At 47.1% G+C, this 25,615-nt stretch overlaps 1 protein-coding gene across 1 annotated transcript in view; it reads left to right on the top strand.

The window, feature by feature from the left end:
• gucy1a2 (guanylate cyclase 1, soluble, alpha 2) overlaps nt 1–25,615 on the top strand; it is a 197,293-nt gene that overhangs the window by 59,385 nt on the left and 112,293 nt on the right. Inside the window, exon 4 of the mRNA XM_078222830.1 lies at nt 4,836–5,554. Within this exon, the coding sequence (XP_078078956.1) occupies nt 4,836–5,554 (719 nt within the window). The remainder of the gene's footprint in view (nt 1–4,835; nt 5,555–25,615) is intronic.

Raw genomic sequence — 25,615 nt, 5'->3', positions numbered from 1 at the left:
GGCACAACATTTGGAACATGGCAGCAGATGGGTGGATATCTGGTTGAGTTCCCAGAGGCGATGTGAGCTCATGCACTGCGAGTAGAGAAGTCCACCGTGATGATGAGCTCTACCTTGTCTTGCGGGCTTGGTTGCATGAGCTCCAACCATGAGAGAATGGTCAATCTCATGGCGATGCACATGCAGCATCACTCGGAGTAGAGGCAACAGCAGCGTAACTCCCTGCAAAAGGGTACAAGACTCAGTCAGTAACCTGGAATAGTCTGCTCAGAGTATAAGCACCGACATTCATGGAATACATGAGGAGCTGCGTGCCCTTAACAGGATGTTTGCGCTGGTGGCACAATGCTTGTTGGAATGGATGACTAGTGCGTCCCAGCAGCCAGCACCTGAAAGACCACCTCGGGCTGTGGATGTTGGTGAGGAGGGTGAAGGTTCTGAGGGCATTGCAGCACCCTCATCTTCTAACTCCCAGCCCCTGTGCCAGAGCCCTCAGCAGTGCTACTTGCCCCACTACCCCTGCAGAAGTGAAGAGGCTGAAGGAGGTCGCCACTGGGTCCCTGCACAATGGGGCTGGCCACCATACCCCTCAATAGCATATAGCATGAGAAAGTGAGCAGCCTGCCTCCCTCTCCTCTGAGGTTACACGGAGGGGGCACTACGTAGGATTTGTGAATGCAGGGCACCAATTACTGATAAGTTCACTGTGGTTTTATTTCACATCACTGTTAATATCACAGTTAAGCATTATGTAAATACACATCACGGTTGTCAAAAATGTTGTGGTCTGTTTTTCTACACCTCAGTGAAAATATTTACAGAACGAATGAAGCTCTCACCTTTGGCACTGAAGGTGGCAAGTTAAGATCCATCTCTCACTGATGCCATCCGGACCAGAAGCACATGATAAAAATGTCAGGCCCGCATCCTCACATCATCATGTGCTCGCGCAATATTTTGGTGGCTGGGTGTGCGTGAGAGTTAGAATTGTGTCCACCAGCAATCCAGCAGACAACTTAGCCCATCAAAGAGCCAATTGACTTTAATTTATGTGGCCCGTATGCTTTTATAGTTAGCGGACAGGCCGATTGGTCAGGCGGCCTTTACATTCTAGCTGTAACCTCGATCCAGGGCGGGATGAAATGTCAGCGCTGAAATAACATTTCAAAAGGTGTCTGGGGACTGAGGCTTGTGTTTGAACGTGCTGCTTGGACACTTTCATTGCAAAGTTTTTCCATTGCAATTTACTTTAAACATGTCTGCAGCTTCCTGAGACATCTCTGCAGTGGCTGAACCCCTAAGGGAGCACATTAGAAGTGCCAGCCCACACATTCCCCTTTCTTGGCACCCACCCTCTCCCCAATCTCTTCCAACCCTTCCTGGCAGTGCTGAGCCTATCCCAGCATGCATTTCACACTGGCTGCCCACTAATTGGCCAGCTGGTGTGAAATCATGTTCCGGAGCCGCTTGTGGTTGGAGGCGCATTTCACACCCGCCAAATGCGTGTGCCCGATGGGTGAGAAATTCAGGCCCATAACTACAGCGCTGGTTTCCAAGCCCCCTGCTTGTAAACCCCTGTTCTGTGCCATTGCGATCCTCCAGAATGGTCAAGGCACCTAATGTGCGTCTTAAAGTTGCCTATAGGCTGCTCAATTGTGTCGCGGGTCAGAACATGGCTGTTGCTGTAGTGCCTTTTAAGCTCGGTTTGCAGCTGTTTAAACAAGGTCATCAGCCACCTCCTTGTCCCTCAAGCTTCAACTGCAGACCTATGTTGGGGTCTGAGGCAGCAATGAATTACTCAGTATAAAACAATCATGGCAACTTCCAGGATAACCTGCACATATACAGGAACACCTTGGTGTGATCACATACCACTGGCATGTTCAAGGATTAGAAGGATTTCCTGTTAATGAAGGTTGATTACTTGGTGCCATTATGCTAACGTGGGTGCAATTTATAGCTAGTAAAGTAGTAAAATAAAAGTAAAGTTTATTAGTCACAAGTAAGACATACATTAACACTGCAATGAAGTTACTGTGAAATTCCCCTAGTCGCCACAGTCTGGTGCCTGTTCGGGTCAATGCACCTAACCAGCACACCTTTCAGAATGTGGGAGGAAACCGGAGCACCCGGAGGAAACCCACGCAGACATGGGGAGAACGTGCAGACTCCATACAGACAGTGACCCAAGCCGGGAATCGAACCCGGGTCCCTGGCACTGTGAAGCAGCAGTGCTAACCACTGTGCTACTGTGCCGCCCCTGTGCTATTATAGCTCACTATATTTGAGAGAAGTTAGCTATTTCAGTGAAGCCCCTGGCCCTCTGCGTCTGTGCCGGCATATCCATTGGATAGTTTATGTGCTCTCCAGTAAAGAGGGCATCTGTAAATGCCTTGATGCACCGGTGTGCAACTGATTGTGAAATACCGCAGTGGTGAGGCTGACCTTTGGCAAGGCAAGGGGGGTCTGCAGACTGTGGTATCATATCTTCTTGTACCATGTATAACTATTCCTCAGGTTAATCTGAGCTGCCTTCTGCACTGGTTTTCTGTCATTGCCCAGATATTTTCTTCAGAGCCAGTATAACCTTGTCTCAGGGTAAAGCCATGTGGTTGGTGTTACTCCTCCTGCTGTGCTGTCCCCAACTCCTGGCCTTGTCCCCTTCCTCTCGTTACAAGGTGCTCCAGTCCTCATGTCTCTATGAAGTAAATATGCGATGGTGCCACCTGTATTCTGCAGCTTCTTTGGCACGCACCTTATCTTCTTATTTGGCACACTGTCCTTCCTCCCACCCAGAGCCAAAGAGGGAGCCAAAGAGATATGCTGTTGGGCGGCACGGTAGCACAGTGGTACCATTGCTTCACAGCGCCAGGGGCTCGGGTTTGATCCCTGGCTTGGGTCACTGTCTGTGTGGAGTTTGCACATTCTCCCTGTGTCTGCGTGGGTTTCCTCCGGGTGCTCCGGTTTCCTCCCACAGTCCAAAGATGTGCGTGTTAGGTTGATTGGCTATGCTAAATTGCACCTTAGATGCGTAGCTTAGAGGGATTAGCGGGTAAATATGTAGGGATATGGAGATAGGGCCTGGGTGGGATTGTGGTCGGTGTAGACTCGATGGGCTGAATGGCCTCTTTCTGCACTGTAGGGTTTCTATGATTCTAAGGTCACAGGTTCCATCCTCCAACTCCCTCGTGTGTCAGCCACACCCATTTGTGGCATTTCTTTAAACTTGTACTCTCCCTAGAGGTTCCTTTTGTTTATTTGTTCAGGGGATGTGGGCATTACTGGCAGAGCCAGCATGTATTGTCCATTCCTAATTGCCCTTGAACTGAGCAGTTTGCTAGGGTCTTGAGTCACATCTAGGCCAGACCAGGCAAGGGTGGCAGATTTCCTTCCCTAAAGGGCAGAAGGAAGAAAGGTTGAACAAACTTGAATTGTTTTCATTGGAGCATCGGGGGATGACGGGGACCTGATAGAGGTTTACAAGATTATGACAGGCTTGGATAGAGTGGATAGTCAGAGTCTTTTTTCAGAGTCAAAGGGTCAATTACTCAGGGGCGTAGGTTGAAAGCGAGAGGGGAAAAGTTTAAAAGAGATGTAAGGAGCAATTTTTTCACACAGAGGGTGGTGAATACCTGGGATGCGCTGCCGGAGGAGGTGGTGGAAGCAGATTATATAACAATGTCCAAGAGACATCTGGATAGATACATGAATAGGCAGCGAATAGAGGGAAATGGACCATGTAAAGGCAAGAAAATATTAGATTAGAGAGACATCTGTGTTGGCACAGACTTGGTGGGCCGAAGGACCTGTTCCTGTACTGTTCTTTAACATAAGTAAATCAGAATGGTTTCATGGTCATCATTAGACTTGTAATTCCAGATTTTTCTTGAATTCAAATTTCAACATCTGCCATGGTGGGATTTGAACCCAGGTCCCCTGGATTACTAGCCCAGTGACAATACCACTACGCCAATATTTACTTGCAGTCAGTTGCAATTTTAAATTTGCTACCACTTCCGTGAAATGCGTATGTGTGAAATCCATCCCATGCTTGTACACCCACCCACCTCACCAAATGAAAATAAATCGTGCCAGATCTGGGGGCAGGATTTCTGAGGTGCTCAGTTCTTTTAGGACATTTCACATTCTCAAGTTGACTTTGAACCCAGTTCAGAACAATTTACACTTCTATGTGAAATGAATTTGGTCAGTACAAATTTGAGGATACATCTAGTTTAATATCAATCAGGGTATTAATGGAGTATTTATTGATAGGAAGTGGAAAGAATCACCCTGATGAAGTATAGGCTGTTTTAGAGATAGGGGTTAATTAAGTCACATTGTTGGGCCAATACCCACGTCAGGCACTATGAGGTAAAGTACAGCTGGAGGTCTAGTGATGTTGCAAGTATCACCCCTGCCTCTAAGCCACTAGCTCTGGGTTTGAGTCTCACCCCAACCTGTCCCACAAAATTCTAGCTATGGGAACAGACATGAGGACATTATTATGTGCTCTGCCTGCCTCATGTCCACATAGGCACAGAAAAACTGATAGATGGATGGATAGCTGAGTATACTATACGTGAACTGGGAGTACTTGATACAGATATTGTTTCATGTAAGTTAGAACACTGCACTCTCCATTGCTGACACTTGATAAAAAATGAGATCTCTCCTTAAAACATATAGACAAAAATATATTTCTGCTGTAAAGACTGAAAAAGTGTGGCACTAATTGTTATGCTCATCAGTTTATATATTTTTCTGATATGTTAACTACAAAAATTGTATTATTTTGTATTTCTTGTCGTTATCTAAGCTGTTTGTCCTTTCAGGTTTGAAGTTTGAAGAATTGCAAGAAAGATTTGGTGAGGAGTTGTTCTGCATTTGCTTTGAAGAAAACGAAAGGGTCCTGCGGGCAGTGGGCAGTACGTTACAGGATTTCTTTGGTGGGTTTGGTGCTTTGCTGGAACATTCTAGAACATCCAATAATAAACATGATTGGTATGAGCCCCCTTCTTTCCTATGCAAAGATTTAACTGATGGTACTTTGATGCTTCATTACTTTTATCCGCAAAAGATTGTGGGATTTGCAATGCCCGGACTGATCAAAGCTGCAGCGCAGAAGATCTATCGGATGGAGGTTTCTGTAGAGCAAGTGTTCAACGTCCCTGAAAAGTTGTCCTCAGATGCCACAGACCAGAGTAACTGCCTTACCTTCATTATCAAAGTATATGATGGCGCAGCTAATACGAAGATACTTCCTCGGGGATTAACCCATTCTCCGTCGGATCTGAGGATAAGCATCTCCACTTTCTGCAGAACTTTCCCGTTCCACTTCATGTTTGACCCGAGCATGTTGATCCTGCAGCTGGGAGAAGGTCTCAGGAAACAACTGAAATCGGAAGCTCGCGCGGTTCTGAAATTTCAGAACTGCTTTGAGATAGTTTCTCCAAAGATTTGCTGCAGTTTCCAAAGGATTCTGTCAAAGTTGGCCGCCCCATTTGTCATTCGAGCCAAGCCGGATGGAAGTGGGCTAGAAAGTCATGACAAAGTAAGTGCAAGCTATTGGATTTCAGCCAAGGCTGTCAAAAGAGGACAACATTTCTGAATTTGGGAGTGAAGGAAAAAGCTAACTACTTGGCAATTGTGAAAATATCAGATGCATAGGCTGTGGGTTGGGTACTGGTGGGGGAATGAACAAGTTGGGCTCTCAAGATCAATCTCTTGGCAATCTTACCTTTCTTGTGTGCATTTGTTTTGTTTCATGGTCGTGTTATCTAAGTTAAAGTTTATTTATTGGTGTCACAAGTAGGCTTACATTAACACTGCAGTGAAGTTACTGTGAAAATCCCCTAGTTGCCACATTCTGGCCCCTGTTCAGGTACACTGAGGGAGTGTGGGAGGAAACAGGAGCACCCGGAGGGAACCCATGCAGACAAGAGGAGAACGTACAGACTCGACACTGGCAGTGACCCAAGCTAGGATCGAGCCCAGGTCCCTGGCGCTGTGAGGCAGCAGTGCTAACCACTGTGCCACCATGCTTGCCCCAATTTTATTCTTCTATCAGCTCAGAGCTTGCAGAGGAACACCACCATTTCTCTGTTAGTCACCCTAATGTACAGAGTTTGCAATTGAAATTCTTTGTTGCTGAGCCCTGGTCTGTGCAAAAGGCAATGAGAACAGGTCAAATTAGTCAGGTCTTCAATTTATAAACTGCATATATTCCTGTGCTATAGTAGTTTTACAATTTTATGTGGAATCTTTCTCATAATTAAGTGCATAGTTATTAGAATAGAAAATAAACCTTTTATTGACAGTTATTTACAAATTCTTAGGGACAGAAGAAGGCCGTTAGGCCCAATATTTTTCTCTGCCTTGTATTGTAGTGCTAAGTCAGTGACTTTAGCTAAACAATTCCCATAATTGGTTGTAAATTGACATAACAATGAGCTCTCTTCCCCAGATACTTCAAGACTTGTTTATGAATATTATTATCACGTACTCCCTTGCTTAGTTTGAACTTGCACAGGGGTGAGATTAAAAGGTTGTTCTAGAAGGTGAAAAGCGTGCAATCCTTAACATTTGAAGGATTTGGCTATTTAATATTAAATGGAAGCATTGAAAAAACCATTGCAGTTTTTTTCAAAGGGACAAATGGATTTTTGAAAAACTTTCAACTTCTTGAAAGATTTTATGGGGGAAAATCACACAGCGAACGAAAGGGCGGGAAAAGTAAACACCATCAAGGCAAGAAATAATAGATCAGTGATAGAGTAGCACCGACTTGGCCCCTTGTTAGATGTCTGGCCAAGTAGATATGGTTAAGGTGAATGTGAGAAAGATTGCCTTGTTTCGAACCCCAGGACCTGACCAAAGGCTGCAGTGTACCAAACCTGTCAGGTGTCAGTGGCTATACTGAATCCTGTCTTCTGTACTATGTTAGCAGTTACTGGGGAAAGATGGTGCATAAAGTATTTTTTTACTAGTGTCACAAATAGGCTTACTGCAACAAATTTACTGTGAATATCCCCTAGTCGCCACAGTCCGGCACCTGTTCGGGTACACTGAGGGAAAATTTAACATGGCCAATGCACCTAACCAGCACATTTTTCGGACTGTGGGAGGAAACTGGAGCACCCAGAGGAAATCCACGCAGACATGGGGAGAACGTGCAGACTGCGCACAGACAGTGACCCAAGCCAGGATCGAACCCAGGTCCCTCGCACTGTGAGGCAGCAGTGCTAACCACTGTGCCACCGTGCCTACATAAGCATTGCAAGGTAAATCAACTCAACAATACCACATGCTGGAATATGGACCAAAACTGCACACTATAAAGTATTGCCTGGAAATCTGTTTCATCTTTACTGCTTTTTCATGTGAACCTCTGAGATTACTGGACAAATGTGGATGAGGAAAACCATTCAGTCCATTTTAATACATCCACAGAGATTTTAGTCACTCAAATGTAGATGCTGTTATGAAATTTGACTCACCTCAAAGTTGCAAGCAGAGGTCGGGCACAACAAGTCCCAGAGACATCGTAGCGTGCACCGACTCAGCATTTTGAGTTTATCGGACTGCGGATGGGCCTAGCAAACCTGTGCAGAAAGGAGAAAAAGGCACAAAAACCCATGTCAGGTAACTGGGAGTGGCACACCATTGAAGGCAAGTCACAGGCAGGGTACAGGGCAAGGGGGCAGGGAGAGGTCTTAGAAAAAGAGTTCAAGACAGGACACAGGGACTGGAAGAGGTCCCAGTTAAGTCATAAAGAGAGGAGCAAAGAAAGAGACTCCAGCAGGACAAGGGGTGTGGTTAGCAGACTTCCAAGTGAAGAGGGCTCAGGAGGAGGCCTGACAATCCAAGAGGGTAGCAGAGAGTTGATAACTCTGTGCTGTGGACCACTGGGGCAAAGATATCCCTTTGAAGCAGTAGTGTTCTGATGGCGCGTCTGAAAAGCAGAAATTGTGCATGTGTGCATAATCAGGAACCCAGGGAACAGAATCGCGGGAGATCAGATTGAAACCCTGTGAGGTGGGACATCGTTGCTGCCACCCAGGCTGAAGTGAATTGTGGGGAGAATTCCAAGGCAAGATCTTTGAAGGTGAAGACTGGAAACCCTCGTGACAGAGACCAAGTTCCAACTCGGTTGACTCATAGGGCGGGATTTAACATTTACTGCACAGTTTGGCTGAGCTGAGAAAACTGCCTGCACAGCTAGGTTTCATTGCCAGATAATCAGTCCAGAAAAAAGCTGCAGGGGTGGCCCATGCCATCATGGTGGAGGGGTGTGGTCGGAAAAAATCAACAATCAAAAAGGGCGCCCTGATTTCTGATAGCAAACACAGGAACTCCCCCACAAGCACAGGAGAATCCCCACCTCCTATGGACATGGGGAATCCCCGAAGGACATGGGTCTCACTCCGAAGGACATAAGACCATAAGACCATAAGACATAGGAGCGGAAGTAAGGCCATTCGGCCCATCGAGTCCACTCCACCATTCAATCATGGTTGATTTCAACTCCATTTACCCGCTCTCTCCCCATAGCCCTTAATTCCTCGAGAAATCAAGAATTTATCAATTTCTGTCTTGAAGACGCTCAACGTCTCGGCCTCCACAGCCCTCTGTGGCAATGAATTCCACAGACCCACCACTCTCTGGCTGAAGAAATTTCTCCTCATCTCTGTTCTAAAGTGACTCCCTTTTATTCTAAGGCTGTGCCCCCGCGTCCTAGTCTCCCCTGTTAATGGAAACAACTTCCCTACGTCCATCCTATCTAAGCCGTTCATTATCTTGTAAGTTTCTATCAGATCTCCCCTCAACCTCCTAAACTCCAATGAATATAATCCCACGATCCTCAGACGTTCATCGTATGTCAGGCCTACCATTCCTGGGATCATCCGTGTGAATCTCCGCTGGACCCGCTCCAGTGCCAGTATGTCCTTCCTGAGGTGTGGGGCCCAAAATTGCTCACAGTACTCCAAATGGGGCCTAACCAGTGCTTTATAAAGCCTCAGAAGTACATCCCTGCTTTTGTATTCCAAGCCTCTTGAGATAAATGACAACATTACATTTGCTTTCTTAATTACGGACTCAACCTGCAAGTTTACCTTTAGAGAATCCTGGACTAGGACTCCCAAGTCCCTTTGCACTTTAGCATTATGAATTTTGTCACCGTTTAGAAAATAGTCCATGCCTCTATTCTTTTTTCCAAAGTGTACGACCTCGCACTTGCCCACGTTGAATTTCATCAGCCACTTCTTGGACCACTCTCCTAAACTGTCTAAATCTTTCTGCAGCCTCCCCACCTCCTCAATACTACCTGCCCCTCCACCTATCTTTGTATCATCGGCAAACTTGGCCAGAATGCTCCCAGTCCCGTCATCTAGATCGTTAATATATAAAGAGAACAGCTGTGGCCCCAACACTGAACCCTGCGGGACACCACTTGTCACCGGTTGCCATTCTGAGAAAGAACCTTTTATCCCAACTCTCTGCCTTCTGTCTGACAGCCAATCGTCAATCCATGTTAGTACCTTGCCTCGAATACCATGGGCCCTTATTTTACTCAGCAGTCTCCCGTGAGGCACCTTGTCAAAGGCCTTTTGGAAGTCAAGATAGATAACATCCATTGGCTCTCCTTGGGACCCCCACCCCCCAACACACACACACACACACAAGGGGAATCTCCCAATGGAGATCCCCAGAGGGGAACCCCTTCACACTGTCCCCTGGGGCAATATCAGGATGCTAGGGCAGTGCCAAAGGTGAGTGCCAGGGTGACAGGACAGTGGTAGGGGCGGTGCCAGGATGCTGGGGCAGGGCCAGGGAACATGTCACAGTACTGCCCAGATATGTCCCTCCCCCCTCACCTCCAGGGGGGGGGGTTACACATACCTTGGCACCCTCGGTAGTTTCCCTTCCCACCTGGTTTCCATTTTTAAAAGACAGGTGTAAACCTCACTGACGTGATGGGAAATTTCTAATGTGGGGATATGATACATGTGGGGAAGCCCATTATATTTATTTAAATATATTGAAATGAGGTTCCCAAACTTCCTGTGAGAATCAGAAAACGAGATATTATCAATCAGTGAGCTTCTTGTTTTCCAGTCTCAAGATATTTTGCACCCACATTGCCATTTACGCTCATGGTGAATGCAGATGCAAAATCACACCAATAGTGTTTATTGATGTCTGGGTGGATTATTGATAAATCTGTGGTATCTGGCTTGGTTGCATTTGTCATTTATTGTGCAGTGTGGTATGTTCAGTCGCAGGTTGCCCCTTAATTCACACATCCCTCATATTGACCCTGAATGCGAATGTATAAGATAGATATTGTCAATGGTTTTATCTTTCTGACCTGGTACAGCAAAATTTAGTTTTGTTTGTTCAAAACTCATGGAATCTTGTGGTTTTATTCTTTTTGCAAGCATCTTGAAACTCAAACTTTGTCTACCTTATACAAAACATTATTGGTCCCTAACAGGCTCACAAAAGGTTCTAAATACCCACTCAATTAGTTTCTTCAGCAGCACGGAAGATAAAAATCTATTAAACGTAACACAGTCCTTAGATGGACACGTTTCTCCTGATTTCTTAACCTCTTGGCCTTGCTGTCTCACTGTTGAATGGAACTTGAAAACTGATGAGATTATTGTCTGCTGTTCCATTATTGAATTCTTGTTTTTGACAGATCCTTTGAATTTAAAATGAAAAGCTGCAGTAAAGGAACACTTTTTAACTTTTAAAAATTCTATTAATATGAGAAGGTCAGCTAACAAAGCAAAATTACAGAGGAGGTTGCTTTTGGGGCTAGTACCAGGGGCGGCATGGTGGCACAGTGGTTAGCACTGCTGCCTCACAGCGCCACGGATGTGGGTTCGATTCCCGGCTTGGGTCTTTGTCTGTGTGGAGTTTGCACGTTCTCACCGTGTCTGCGTGGGTTTCCTCCGGGTGCTTCAGTTTCCTCCCACACACCAAAGATGTACAGGCTAGGTTGATTGGCTGTGCTAAATTGACCCTGAGTGTCAGTGGGATTAGCAGGGTAAATGCGTGGGGTTACGGGGATAGGGGCTGGGTGGGATTGTTGTTGGTGCAGGCTCGATGGGCTGAATGGCCTCCTTCTGTACTGTAGGGATTCTATGGACTCTTGAAGGGGAGTATTCTAAGCAACACAGATTCTAGATAATAAAATGCAGGTCAGCCATCCATTTTACATGAAAGGCAAATGTTGCTTGTTGTTCCATTGGCCTTCGCAAGACCAAGCGGCATTGGGATCATTTGTACCTGTGAAAAGACAGCACTATTACACAAGAATATCCATTTATACTTACAAAATGTTGCTCAATGTACAAAAGTCTCAACTTTTTGTGAGTCTGATGCTGCACCTCTCTCTTTTATATATTTCTGACTGTGCCTCAGGCGTGTTGCTTCATTGATTTGCTGAATTTAATCTACGGAGTAACTTTTGTACAACCCCAGCCTATCACACTAACAGCCTGTCCACTGTGGAGGTGAAGGGGTTAATGGTAAAAATATCTAAATCACTCTGAGTTCTGATTCAAATGGAATAAGTGAGCTGAGGGCACCCACATAGTATCCCAATGCAGCTCTCCACATCCAGAGGCCAAGGAATAATGGGTGGGGGGTGGATTGGGCAAGCGGGAAGTGTGGGGACAATGTGACTGAGATTGCAGAGGGAGAGGAAGTCTGGGACATCAATGACCTGAATTGTTTTTGCAGGACCACTTCTTTAGTAGCTGAAGAGTAAGTTGTGCTTAGCTTCAATCTCCTTGAACCTCAGATCTGCCCTCGGAGCTTCATATTACTCTAGCTTTCCTTTTGGGGTAAATGGATTTGGTGCTCAGCGATGGCCTACAATTTATAGTGGGACCTGTGCTCATGGATATCAGAAGCTAGCAGCAACAAGATCAACCATGTTCCCTTGATGTTCAACGTCAGTATCACCCACCTCAATACCTTCAGGGTTACCATCAATCAGAAGCTTATCTGAACCAGTCATATAAATACTGTTGCTACAAGACCAGGCCAGAGGCTGGGAATTGTGCAGCAAGTAACTCATCTCCTGACTCTCCAAAGCCTGTCCGCCATCTACAAGATAGAAGTCAGGAGTACTCTGGAATACTCTGGATGATTGCAGCTACAACAACACTCAAGAAGTGTGACACTATCTAGGACAAAGTAGCCCGCCTGATCAGCACCCCATCCATCACCTTAAGCATTCACTTCCTCCGCCACTGGTGCAGTGTCTGCAATCTACAGTGTGTACCATCTACAAGATGCACTACAGCAACTTGCTAACTGCATCCTCCAAACATGTAGACCTCTACCACCAAGAAGGACAAGGGCAGTAGATGTCTGGGAGCACCATCATCTGCAATTTTTCTTTCAGGTCAAACACTCCTCATTTGGAACTATAACGACATTCCGTCATTGTCACTGGGTCAAGAACCTGGAATTCCTTCCCTAACTGCACTGTAGGTGTACCTACACCAGATGGACTGCAGCAGTTCAAGAGAGTGGCTCACCACCATCTTCTTAAAGGCAATTTTGGATGGGTAACAAATGCTGGCCTTGCCAATGACACTCACATTCCGTAAATTTATATTAATAAATTTGTATTCCATAAATTTATATTAATAAACCTCGACTGTGATGCAATTTCACCAGCAGACAAGGGCTCAATGCAGTTTTTTTCAGTAACGTATAGATTAAACATATGCAATTTTTTTTTGGCTTCTTCTATTTCACTTGGGGCTGCCAGAATGCTGGTTGATCACCCGCCTCCATTTAATTCTGTCAGTCACCCATTCCAATCCCGCTGAATTTAAGTTTCTCGGCACTGCAGCTTTCTATCTGGTTTTAAAGTTTCCCCTTCTCTCTCTTCCCGGCTCTCGTACTCACCTCCCCACACTTCCTCACTCTCTCTGCAACAGGTGACCATAGCATTTCAGTCTGTTCTGAGCTACCTTTTTTTTGATCCTCCCACAATCTTCACCGATCCTTGGATGTATTAATTGCTGATTTTTCCTTTTTCATTAATCCACACATTTATCTCAGCAGCCGTATCTCATTAGTTTCCAATCATTTTTCTTCCCTCTTAGTGTTGCCCAATATTTTGGACTTTATACAAGGCTGGTCTCACAATTGTCTTATAGATTCTTTCTTGAAGTCTCAATTGTACATTTCTCTCACCTAACACTCCACTGTACCTCTTCCAATTACCCAAACCAGAGCTAATCTGTTGATTCCTCTCCATTTCCGTTCTTTCACCTTCAGCTATCACTGACTCCTGGTAAGTAAAACTACTCATCTTCTCCAGATTTTCACCCATAATTTTTACATCTTCACCCAGATCCTCTTCCCTTGGCTCAAACTGACTGTTCACACATTGAGGCTGTGATACACTCATCTTCATACCCCTGTTTTTCGGTGCTTTTCTCCAGATACAAAGTTATGTTCTCATCATCCTCACCAATGCTCAATATCATCTTCAAAAATCATCGACCATGGCACTTTCTGTTTCACTCGCTCAGTTGCAACATTCATGACAAGCAAGAAGAGGAAGGAACCCATTGGTGCAATCCAATTTTGCCTTCAAAGCTCTGACTCTTCCCCCTATACTGCTTCTTATTCTTCCCTGGCACTCCTTGTACATGTCCAGTAACGGTCATCATCAAGCAGTCAAAGAAATGAAGGAATTATCAAAGAAGGCACGGTGGTTAGCACTGCTGCCTCACAGCTCCAGGGATCTGGGTTCGATTCCCGGCTTGGGTCACTGTCTGTGTGGAGTTTGCACATTCTCCCTGTGTCTGCGTGGGTTTCCTCCGGGTGCTCCGGTTTCCTCCCACAGTCCAAAGATGTGCGGGTTAGGTTGATTGGCCATGCTAAATTGCCCCTTAGTGTCCTGGGATGCGTAGGTTAGATGGATTAGTGGGGTAAATATGTGGGGTCAGGGGGGGATAGGGCCTGGGTGGGATTGTTGTTGGTGCAGACTCGATGGTCCAAATGGCTTCCTTCTGCACTGTAGGGTTTCTATGATTCTCTATTAAGTGGAATCAGTCAGGGTTAATCAAATGTAGAAATGAGTGCAAATGGGAATGCAAAGACTTGATTGCTAGGGACAGATACCTGGGCCGGAATTCTGCCAAAAAAATTCTAAGTGTCGAGTTTGTGTGAAAACTGGAGTAATTCTTGCTATTTTTTTCAGTGGGAATTCAGAGAAGAATCTCCCACGCTCTGTGCACTGCAGAGGCCACCAGCGTGCATTTCATTAAAAATCAGAGGCCTACTCCCACTGGAGAGGCCGACAGCCTAGCGCTGAGCAGGCCACTGCACGTGCGCCGATCTGTCAGCGCCGAGATCGACGAATGCACAGTAACCCTGCGCTGCCGGCCCCCCGATCACTGGCCAGCGCTATCGCTGCCATCCCCGTGACCCCTGCATTGTCAGCCACCGGTCGCCCCCACAGCCCGATCGCTGGCCTCTCGATCATTCCTGGGCCAGCCCCGAACACCGCCCCCCGCCCCAATACCCCATCCCCCAAGCAGGCTAACCACCCCCACCCCTCCTCAGCGGGACCCCCCACCTCCATCGATTGGCCCACCTGGCCCCGCCCTTTTTGCACTGCCCTACACCTGATGGGCAGTGCCAAGGTACTTGGTGCTTTGCCCCTTGGGCAGTGCCAGGGGGCCCAATCTGGCACTGCCAAGGTGCCAATGCTGGGGGCACAACACTCGCCGCCCAAACCTCTGGGGGACTCCAATTGCCCCCCCCCCCCCTTTCACTCCAACGGGGTTGGGCTGCTAGTTCCCCTTTCGTGGAGAGCTACTGTGATCGCCGCTGGAGTGAACCACTCTGGCGGGTGGGAGGGGTGGGGGAGGTGCTAGCGGGCCTGGAGACTTAAGTCTCGGGCCCGCTAATCACATTTAAATGATATGAAAATGACCATTTAAATGGTCTTGGCACCTCCCCGCCGATTTCCGTCACAGAGCTGGCGCTGCCGGAAATCCAGCGCTGGGAGAAGCTATCGGTGCGAACCCCACGAATTGGGCGATGCGAGAATCTTCCGGCTCGCTGTGCTAAGTAATTAATTAGTAAGTAATTAGTGCAGCGGGATGGGAGTATCGCTCCCTCTGGTTCTGGAAGAAATGTATGAAAATCTGGACACCAGAAAGCGACAAAATGATAACTTGGGAACAGCAGCTGCTAGAGATAGATTAATAAAAGATATGGGAAGTGTACATCGGATCAAGGATAGGGTGGTGTGACCATAGTGAAGGCAATGAAATCAAAATTGTTTAGGAATGCGGTAAACCCAGGAGGAAGAGGTAGCAGCAAATAAAGAATGACAGCTAGAATCAATCTGGAGGAGGTCAGAACAGCACTAAAAGGAATGAAAACAGCAAAGCAGTAGGGCTGGATGAGATCCCAATGGAACTATGGACGTGCCGAGGTGAAATTGGAGTCCAGGTTCCTGAACAAGCTGCTCAGTTTTGTTACGATAAGAGAAAAAGTCCCCGGGGCTTGTAGGTGAAGCATTTTGATACCAATATTCAAAGGAAAAAGGTGGACATTCAAGATTGCAAAATCTACCAAGGAATTAAAGTCCTCCATTCATGCTTCAAGATATGGGAGAGAGCCACGGACCAGAGACTGAGAAAAATAGTGGAAATCCATGGAGGTGTGTTTGGATTGATGCCCGGAAGCAGTACCACCAATGCCGTTTTTGTTTTAAGACAAGTGATGGGGAAATATTAGGAAGGCCAATGCAGCAAGATAATTATATTGATTGATCTAGACTGGGTGCTGAGAGAGAAAGTCTGAAGATGTGCTAAAATTCGTGGAGTCCCTGAAAAATACCTATGATTATGGATAAATGTATGCAAAGCAGGCAGAAATAACGCTGATCTGATTTTTAGTTTACAGCTATAATAGAGAAATTGCAAATCACTTTGGACCACTCGTCTGGTTATTTTTGAGGTCTGTCCCTCTCATTTAATATCTTCAACTCAAGTGAGGCTTGTGTGCATGTAACTGGATGCTGACGAAGTGGTGTTTTTGTTCTTGTTCTTGAATGAAGAGAGCTTGCAGAGATGGAAACTGAACAGGAATGAGTTCCACGCTGCTAGAAATCTATTTTCAAGCCCATTGCTGTGAAACATGTGTTTTACTCCTGCTGCTGAATCACATGGACCGATTTTCACAGTCGGAACAAATAAAACATTTCCTTTTCATACTTTGTATTTCCCATTAACCAGGCTGTCTTTACTTTCACTCATGCAAGGGATAGAAGCTTCAAAACATCTCAGCTATTCCTGCATGGAGTTGCTATGGCACTGTCACTTTCTGTCTGATTTGCCTAAAGGAATTGTATCATGCTGGGCTTTAGATCCACTGGTGATGACAATTGGACACTCTCTAATGTTGAGGTGGGAAGAGGATTTTATACTTGCACAAGGAACTCACTGTTCAGTAGTTGCAGGATCAAGAACTCCAACTGGTTACTCCAGTGATGCTGAGGCCGGCTGTGGAACTCCCATTGCTGCTCAAGTTATGATCAGCTAATTCAACAGTGACCTGAGATTGAACCCGAGGCCTTTTATCCGTATAGTTCAGCAACACTGAGCAGTTAGGTAGTTCAAATTTAACATTTTTGATTGTTAAAAATATTATCGAACAATTTGAAAACTGAGCCTGCTGCTGATAAATGCGAAGGGTAAATCTTTCAACCATTATCATAATTATAAAAACTAAAGTTGTGCTTTGCATATGACTGTATATTTCTTACAAGGTAAGAATTCATTGAGATGATAGCGTATCCACTTCCATTGACACCATGCGCCCCTCATTTTACTCACATCTCCGAATAGAATTGGATCTGTGAAAATTCCTTCATGCTCTCTTCAAGAATTCTATTCGTTCATTTGTGGGACATGGGCGTCGCTGGTCGGCCAGCATTTATTGCCCATCCCTAGTTGCCCTTGTTCAGAGGGCCACTGAGAGCCAATCACATTGCTCTGGAGTCACATGTAGACCAGACCAGGTAAGAACGGCAGATTTCCCTTCCTAAAGGATATTGGTGAATCAGAACTCATGGTGGAGATTGATTTTATTTCCTAGGCACTTAGTGATATTTATGTAACGTGGAGTGAAACATGTGGAACTGAGTTGAAGAATTGTCCAAAGATTTTCCCTTTTCCATGCAGACACCTTGGAAAGCATGCCAACATTTCAATAAATGTGGAAATAATATTTATTTCATTGCTATTCTACCTCGGAGTCATAATAGAATGTTGCAGAAATGTTTTCTTAAAATTGGATAAAATTTACAGAATCCTGTTTGTTAGTATTGTGATTACATCATAGAATCCCGATAGTACAGAAGGAGGCCATTCGGCCCATCGAGCCTGCACTGACCACAATCCCACCCAGGCCCTATTCCTGTAACCCCCACACATTTACCATGCTAATCCCCCTGACACTAGGGTCAATTTAGCATGGCCAATCAACCTAACCCGCACATCTTTGGACTGTGGGAGGAAACTGGAGCACCCGGAGGAAACCCACGCAGACATGGGGAGAAAGTGCAAACTACGCACAGACAGTGACCCGAGATCGGAATTGAACCTGGGTCCCTGGCACTGTGAGGCAACAGTGCTAATCACTGTGCCACCGTGCCGCTCCTCGGGAAAGTTGCTATAGTCCCAGATGATCATAGGCTGTGACTGGGATGACTTAATCTGAGGATCACCACACCGCAGGCGAGGGGCAAGGTTGGGAAGGTGGGCCCTTCATGAATAACCTCAGACGCTACGGGAATTGATCCCACGCTGTTGGTCTCGCTCTGCATCACTAACCAGCCGTCCAGCTAACTGAGCTAAACCCACCACAGCACAGCATAATTACATAGCAAGAGGGTCAATGTAATAGAATTGAAAAGCTTAGCATTGATAGGGAGGAGGTATTAGTGTTTTTAGTGGGCTTAAAAGTGGATAAATCCCCAGGTGCCTGGTCCCTGGCTGTTTGCAGTGTACATTAATGATCGAGATGGGTAAGTGTGCAGATGGCACGAAAATTGGTGGAGTGGTAAATAATGAGGAGGAAAGACTTTGATTACAGGACACTATAGATGGACTGGTCAGATGGGCAGAACTGTGGCAGATGGAATTTAACCCTGAAAAGTGTGAGGTGATGCATTTTGGGAGGACTACAATGGCAAGGAAATGCACAATGATGCTGTCAGGCTCTGTAAATCATCCCCAGTTGTGACCTTAAGTACTTAAATCACCTGTCCATCTTCGTACAGCAGGCAGCTGAATCAGGTCACTGTCCACCAATTGTGCCGGAGGGTGAGTGGGGTGATGGGGGTGTTGTTGTTTTTGGTGGTTGTCACCTTGACAAAGCTCCCCATTTTATTGCCAGCTGCCCCAGCACTGGGATAATTCAGCCCACTGGGTCGAGTGGGGAACTCACATTTAACAAATCTCTTTGAAATAAGCAGTAATTAAGAATAAGAAAGGAAATTGGATTTAATGGAAGGCAACAGCATTAGGAAGGCTTCATGGTCAGATATAAACAAACCACCCACCGCATCCTGTAAATACTCAGGTTTATTTTAGATCCAACGCAAGTGCAGATAATGATTATGTCCAATAAGTTTCCATAGCACCAAGAGAAAGAACCTGTGAGATTTTTACAAGCTTATCTCAGCTGTATTTTTTTTTTCCTAATGATCTAATAAAAGGTTTAACCGTTAAATCTTAGGCGCGTGAATTTTGAGAATGGCATTAGATTTTTAATTTTAATTGTGAAAAATTATGGGCTGAATCACAACAAAAGTACTTCAAAATAGTAAGGGCTCGATCTCACCGACCGTTCACGCCACACTCCCGCTGCAGCGAGGTTGGAGAATTTGGCACCCAGCCAAATCTCCATTCACTGCAACGGGATGGGGAAATCCTGCCGGTGTGAATGGCTATAACGTTCCGGCCTACAGCTTTTGGAATGTGTGACTGTGAGGAATCCCAGCCTTGAGGTTAATTGGTTTCTACTCCATTCAGGGAAAGCACTGAAACAGGAATTATGATACATAGAACCATAGAGACATTACAGCACAGAAGGAGGCCATTCAGCCCATTTTGTCTGTGCCAGCCCGAGGACACCCAGGTGCCCTTTCTAATCCCACCTTCCGGCACCCGGCCCATTAGCCCTGTAGCTTACAGCACTTAAGGTTCAGATCCAGGTGCTTTTTAAAAGAGTTTAGGGTCTCTGCCTCCACCACCAACTCGAGCAGCAAATTCCAGACACCCACCACCCTCTGCGTAAAAATGTTCTTCCTCATGTGCCCTGCCACTTATTTTAAATCTATATCCCCTGGTTCTAGAATTCTCCACCAAGTGAAACAATTTTATCCTGTCCACTCTATCTCTTCTCCTCATCATCTTGTGCACCTCTATCAAGCCACCCTTCAGCCTTCTTTGTCCTCTAGGTAGCAACTTTTAAAAATTTTTTCACTCGACAGTGTAGTTGAAAAATATTGCCACAGTGGAAGCTAGAGAACCCAAGAATAGGGGGGGCAATTTTTTAGCGCAGCGGGCTGGCAGAATCCCGCGGCAGGTGATGCGCGGGATTTGCGCATACGTTCCTGCCGCGATAGCTTTTCCCAGTGCCGGATTTCCGGAAGCATCTTCTCCACGCCAGAAATTGGTGGGGAGCTGCATAATACATGCGCATAGTAATTTAAATATATTTAAATGACAATTAGCAGGCCTGGGACTGAAGTCTCCGGGCCCACTAGCCTCCCCCCCACCCCCCCAGGAGTATTTCACTCCAGCGGGGATTACAGTAGCTCCCCACTTTCATTGAGCTGGCAGCCACTCTGCACAGGGATTGGTGGGGGAAGCAGGGAGGCCAGCGATCGGGACAGGCTGGAGGGGGAGTGGGGTCAGCGTGCTGGGGGGGGTCGGCATTGTGGGGGGGGGGGCGGGGTTGGTCGGAACTGCGGGGGGGCTAATGTGGGGGGGTTGGAGATCAGGGCAGGCCATCGAGGGGGGGGGGGGGTCGGGCTGGGCCCGGGAATGGTCGGGGGGCCAGTGATCGGGCCATGGGGGCGGTGGGGGGGGGGGGGGGGCAGTGGGGGGGGCGGGGAGCCTGCGTTACGGGTGTCGCAGGACTGGCCAGCGATCGAGCTGGTCAGCAATCAGAGGGCCATCAGTGCGGGGTCACTGCGCATGCCCCGATCTCGGCACTGACAGATCTGCGCATGCGCAGTGGCCCCCTCAGTGCGCTGATTTCAGCCTCTCCAGCGGGGACAGGCCCCGCCCCCCTAGTTCTTAATGATATTCACACTGGAGGCCTCAGCGGGGCACAGAGTGTGGAAGATTCTTCTCCGAACTCCCACTGAAAAAAAAACAGCGTGAATTACTCCAGTCTTCACGCAAATTCGACATTTAGAATTTTTTTGGGAGAATTCCGGCCAAAGGTTCTACCTATTTTGCATCTTCACTATCAATAAATAGCAGAGGTGCCAACCTTTCCCTGTGCTAGCAGTCTACAGACTTGAGCATAAACCTGAGGTTGATGGAAGGTTCCAGTGTCGAGACAGTGCTGCACTATCGGAAGTGCATCTTTCGGATGAGATGTTAAATCCAGGCCTTGCTTGCCCCCTCAAGTGGATGTAAAGGATCCCATAATATTTATTTTTGAGGAAGAGCAGGAATCTTCTTCTGGTTTTCTTGCCAGTATTTATCTGTTTACCAACAATCCCTCTGTCGTGTTTACCGTATTACAATAGTAACTACACTTCAAACTTACTTCATTGGATGCAGGGCACCTTGTGAGATCCTATTGGTGAGAAAAGTGCTGTACATGAAGCCTATCTCTCTCTTCTTTCAGAATAATGAGCATCACCCTAAACCAAAGATGCAGGGTGGGATTCTTTGGGCAGGATTTTCCCACTCTTCCCACTGGCATGATCTTTCGGTCTCATCAACTGCTCACCCGCTCCGTGGGTTTCCCGATGGTGGAGAGTGGATTCAATGGGAAATCCCATTTAGAGTGGCTGGACCAGAAGATCCTGCCACTGACTAACAGCATGCCATCTCCTGCCACCAAGAAACATGCTGTGCCAGGGCGGGGAGGGGGGAGGTCAGAGAATCCTGCCGTCTGCTTTTGAGACAAAGAGTGCGGTTGTGGGCAGGCCTGATGGCATCTTCTCCGCTGGCCAGATCCCGCAGGATCCCACTCCAGATTCTGCACTTGGAACCTCATTAATTATGCGCAGGTGAGTTCCCCCTGACCGTCCAGGTAGGCCAGCAGTTGATTTGTTCCTCTGCTCTCAGCTGACGGGTTCAAAGTTCCCAGTGCCAGATTTAAACCCCAGTCCAGTACACTCACATCACTCCCTGCAACCCACCCATCCCCACCAGGCTGGCCTGGGTATCAGCAACCCAGAGGAAATAAGCTAGCAACCTCAAAAAGAAGTCTGTTCCTCAATTCAACCACCGTCCCCCCTGAGGTCAGCACCTGTGAGGCACCCATATCCCACTTGGACTGCTACCATTGCATCTGGAATCCTTGTGTATCCTTCCAGTAAACAATATGATATCCCTTTCACCCTCTTGTTCGTGAACTTTTCATGCAGCCTTGTCAGGTTCCCTCTCCTCGGTTTTCCCTCCACCTTCCACTGTTTGTCATCTTCATCCCCCTCCTTGTCCCACTGCCATTGTGAGTCCTCACCTTAACCCCCATCCTTGCACAGCCCTGCTTCCGCATTTTCTCCTTGTCTTCGTCAGATCCGCCCCCCCCAACCCCACCTCCTCCCCAACACCCCGCCCCCCCCCCCCCACCCCCGGCCTCACCTCACACTCCAACCCCGCGCCATGGGGAAGGAGACTCCTGTATTCTCCAATCCAAGGTACAATGCTGATCCAACGCAGTGACACAGGAGGGTCCATGGGTCCAGCAGCACGGTGCTGTTCATGAAGACTAGCTTGGGGTATAGATGGAGGGCTGGAACCTTTCTACCCTGGCAGAGCTGAAAACAGTGCATCAGGAGCGGCGCAGCACTATGACAGAACATTGTTGCCCTCACCTCGAAGTTTCTTGTGAACCTTGTGAATGCCACTCTTTATCAATCAGGTTTCAAACTGATGTAATTTCCTGCCGCGTGATGCAAGAGTGAAAAGCTTGATGGGATACTTGGAGAGTGGCAAATGTTGTGCCTTTGTTTAAAAAGGGCTGCAGGGAAAAGCCTGGGAACTACAGACCAGTGAGCCTCACATCTGTGGTGGGTAAATTGTTGGAAGGTATTTTGAGAGACATGATCTACAGGCAGTTCGAGATGCAAGGACTGATCAGGTCTCACAAATTTAATTGAATTTTTTGAAGGGGTAACCAAGAAGGTAGATGAGGGCAGTGCAGTTGATGTTGTCTACATGGACTTTAGCAAGGCCTTTGACAAGGTACCGCATGGTAGGTTGTTGCATAAAGTTAAATCTCACGGGATCCAGGGTGAGGTATCTAAATGGATACAAAATTGGCTTCTTGACAGAAGCCAGAGGGTGGTTGTAGAGAGTTGTTTTTCAAACTGGAGGCCTGTGACCAGCGGTGTGCCTCAGGGATCAGTGCTAGGCCCACTGTTATTTGTCATTTATATTGATGATTTGGATGAGAATATAGGGGGCATGGTTTGTAAGTTTGCAGATGACACCAAGATTGGTGGCATAGCGGACAGTGAATAAAGTTATCTCCAATTGCAACGGGATCTTGATCAATTGGGCCAGTGGGCTGACGAATGGCAGATGGAGTTTAATTTAGACAAATGCAAGGTGATGCATTTTGGCAGATTGAACCAGGGCAGGACTTACTCAGTTAATGGTAGGACGTTGGGGAAAGTTACAGAACAAAGAGATCTAGGGGTACATGTTCATAGCTCCTTGAAAGTGGAGTCACAGGTGGACAGAGTGGTGAAGAAGGCATTCAGCATTCTTGGTTTGATCGGTCAGAACATTGAATACAGGAGTTGGGACGTTTTGTTGAAGTTGTACAAGACATTGGTAAGGCCACACTTGGAATACTGTGTGCAATTCTGGTCACCCTATTATAGAAAGGATATTATTAAACTAGAAAGAGTGCAGAAAAGATTTACTAGGATGCTACCGGGACTTGATGGATTGAGTTATAAGGAAAGGCTGAATAGACTGGGACTTTTTTCTCTGGAGTGTAGGAGGCTGAGGGGTGACCTTATAGAGGTCTATAAAATAATGAGGGGCATAGACAAGGTAGATAGTCAATATCTTTTCCCAAAGGTAGGGGAGTCTAAAACTAGAGGGCATAGGTTTAAGGTGAGAGGGGAGAGATACAAATGGGCCAAATACGGGCAATTGGGATTAGCTTAGGGGTTTTTTTAAAAAAAGGGCAGCATGGACAAGTTGGGCCGAAGGGCCTGTTTCCATGCTGTAAACCTCTATGACTGTATGACTGTACTGGCGACCAGCTGTTTTAATGATCATTCATGAGATGCAAATGATGTTCATGCCACCAGTCAGCGGCAGGACCGACCCATCATTAATTTGCCATTTGGAGAATTTTAAAGGGTGTCCCAATCTCCGCCTTCAGAGAGAGGTCCCCTCTCACCCATCAAGGAAATGGTGACAGCCCCCCCTCCCTGACAAGGGGAGAAGCACCAATCCCTCAGGAAAGAGGGACATCCTCACCGCAACAATAGAATAATGGGTCTCCCCCTCACCTCTCCTGCCGCCACATCACACAGGCATGAAGCCCTACCAATCACCACCTCACCCGACACCCCCACCCTGCCCTTGTGCCCTCCCTCAGCTGGTGTCACAGTAGCAGGCAACTTCAAAAGCAGCTAAGGGCTTTCAGTTCCTCTGTGTAAACATTGCAATGAAGAACAATGGGAAGGGGGCACTTGAGATGCATTCAACCGTGAATCATAGACTCATGGGGCCCGATTCTCCCAAAAAAATTCTAAGTACTGAATTGGCGGGAAAATGGTATAAATCACGATTGTTTTTTCAGCGGGAGTTCAGACTCGAATCTTCCACACTCTATGCAATGCATAGGTCACAATCATCAACATCATTAAAAGCTTGGGGGGCAGGGTCTATTCATGCCGGGGAGGCAGACTCCCCCCTCGCATACCACCCCCACCCCCCACCAGCCTGCCCTGATCACTGGCCTCCCTCCAGCTCTGATCAAATCCCCATGCAGAGTGACAGTGGGACTCCCCACCCCCACCGATCACCCCTAAACCCTGCCCACAATAGGCCCCGCCCCCTTTGCACTGCCCCATGCCCAGTGGGCAGTGTCAAGATGCCCCCTGGGCATCGGCACTTTGCCCCTTGGGCAATGCTGGGGACACAGGCTGGCACTGCCAGGCTGTCCATGCCCAGGGGCACCACCCCCCGCCGCCTGACCTGCGGGGGGCTCCGATTGCCCCCTTCACTCCAGTAGGGTCTCCCGCTAGTTCCCCGAATGTGGGGAGCTACCCTAAACCCCGCTGGAGTGAAATACTCCTGGCTTGGTGGGAGATGCTATCGGACCCGGAGAATTCAGTCCCGGGCCCAATAATGACATTTAAATAACATAATAAATAGATTAAAATCATTTCCCTGTTCTTCCTGCCGGTTTGCAGCATCGTCTTGACCGTGCCTGCTCTCCGGCTGTGGGAGACACTCATGCGTTGGGAACGCATGCGCAAATCCCGCGAAATGGCCGACACACACATCTCCCAACCTGACGCACCAAAAAACTAGTGCGTCGTGATGGGAGAATCGGGCCCTTTGAATCCCTGCAGTGCAGAAGGAGGCCATTTTTCACATCAAATCTGCAACAGAGCATCTTTCCCAGGCCCAACCCACATCTCTGAAATCCCACGCATTTATCCCACTAATCTCCCTATCCTACACATTTGGGACACGAAGAGGCAAATTTAGCATGGCCAATCCACCTAACCTGCACATCTTTGAACTGTGGAAGGAAACCAGAGCACCCGGAGGAAACCCAGGCAGACACAGGTAGAATGTGCAAACTCCACACAGATAGCTACTCAAGGCTGGAATTGAACCCAGGTCCCTGGCACCATGAGGCACCAGTGCTAACCACTGTGCTACTGTGTTGTGTGAAGGGAAAGATAAGCAAACAAAAATGACTGCATGTTGTCCAAAAAACATTAAGCTGTCAATCAAAGGAGAGTTAAAAGGACTGGACTGAAATCCAATGGAAACATAGGTTTTCAAAGGATTTGAAGGAATTTCAAAGGCTTTGAGCTTTCTAAGGAGGCTTAGAAACTTGAAATAAATGCTGTATTAAAAGAATTGGGTTGAGTGAACAACTGTGGAGAAGGGAATCCCCCCTAGTGAAAGTGACTGACCTATATCAGTTACAGGACTTGAAAGGAGCCTTCTCACAACTGCTGTTTCTTAGAGAGAAAGAGAGAGGAATCCCTTCTGCTGAGTGGCATGCTGCTGAGATTTGGAAGCCTGCCAGGTGTCCAGGGGGCATAAAGATTAAAGTGACCAGGCCACCGCAAAATTCCTGTTTATCAACTTTGAAAATT

Source organism: Mustelus asterias, chromosome 10 (genome assembly GCF_964213995.1).
Source record: "Mustelus asterias chromosome 10, sMusAst1.hap1.1, whole genome shotgun sequence".
In the NCBI taxonomy this organism is placed as follows: Eukaryota; Metazoa; Chordata; class Chondrichthyes; order Carcharhiniformes; family Triakidae; genus Mustelus; species Mustelus asterias.
The sequence above is the reverse complement of the archived record's forward strand: the minus strand, read 5'-3'. Positions and strand labels throughout refer to the sequence as shown.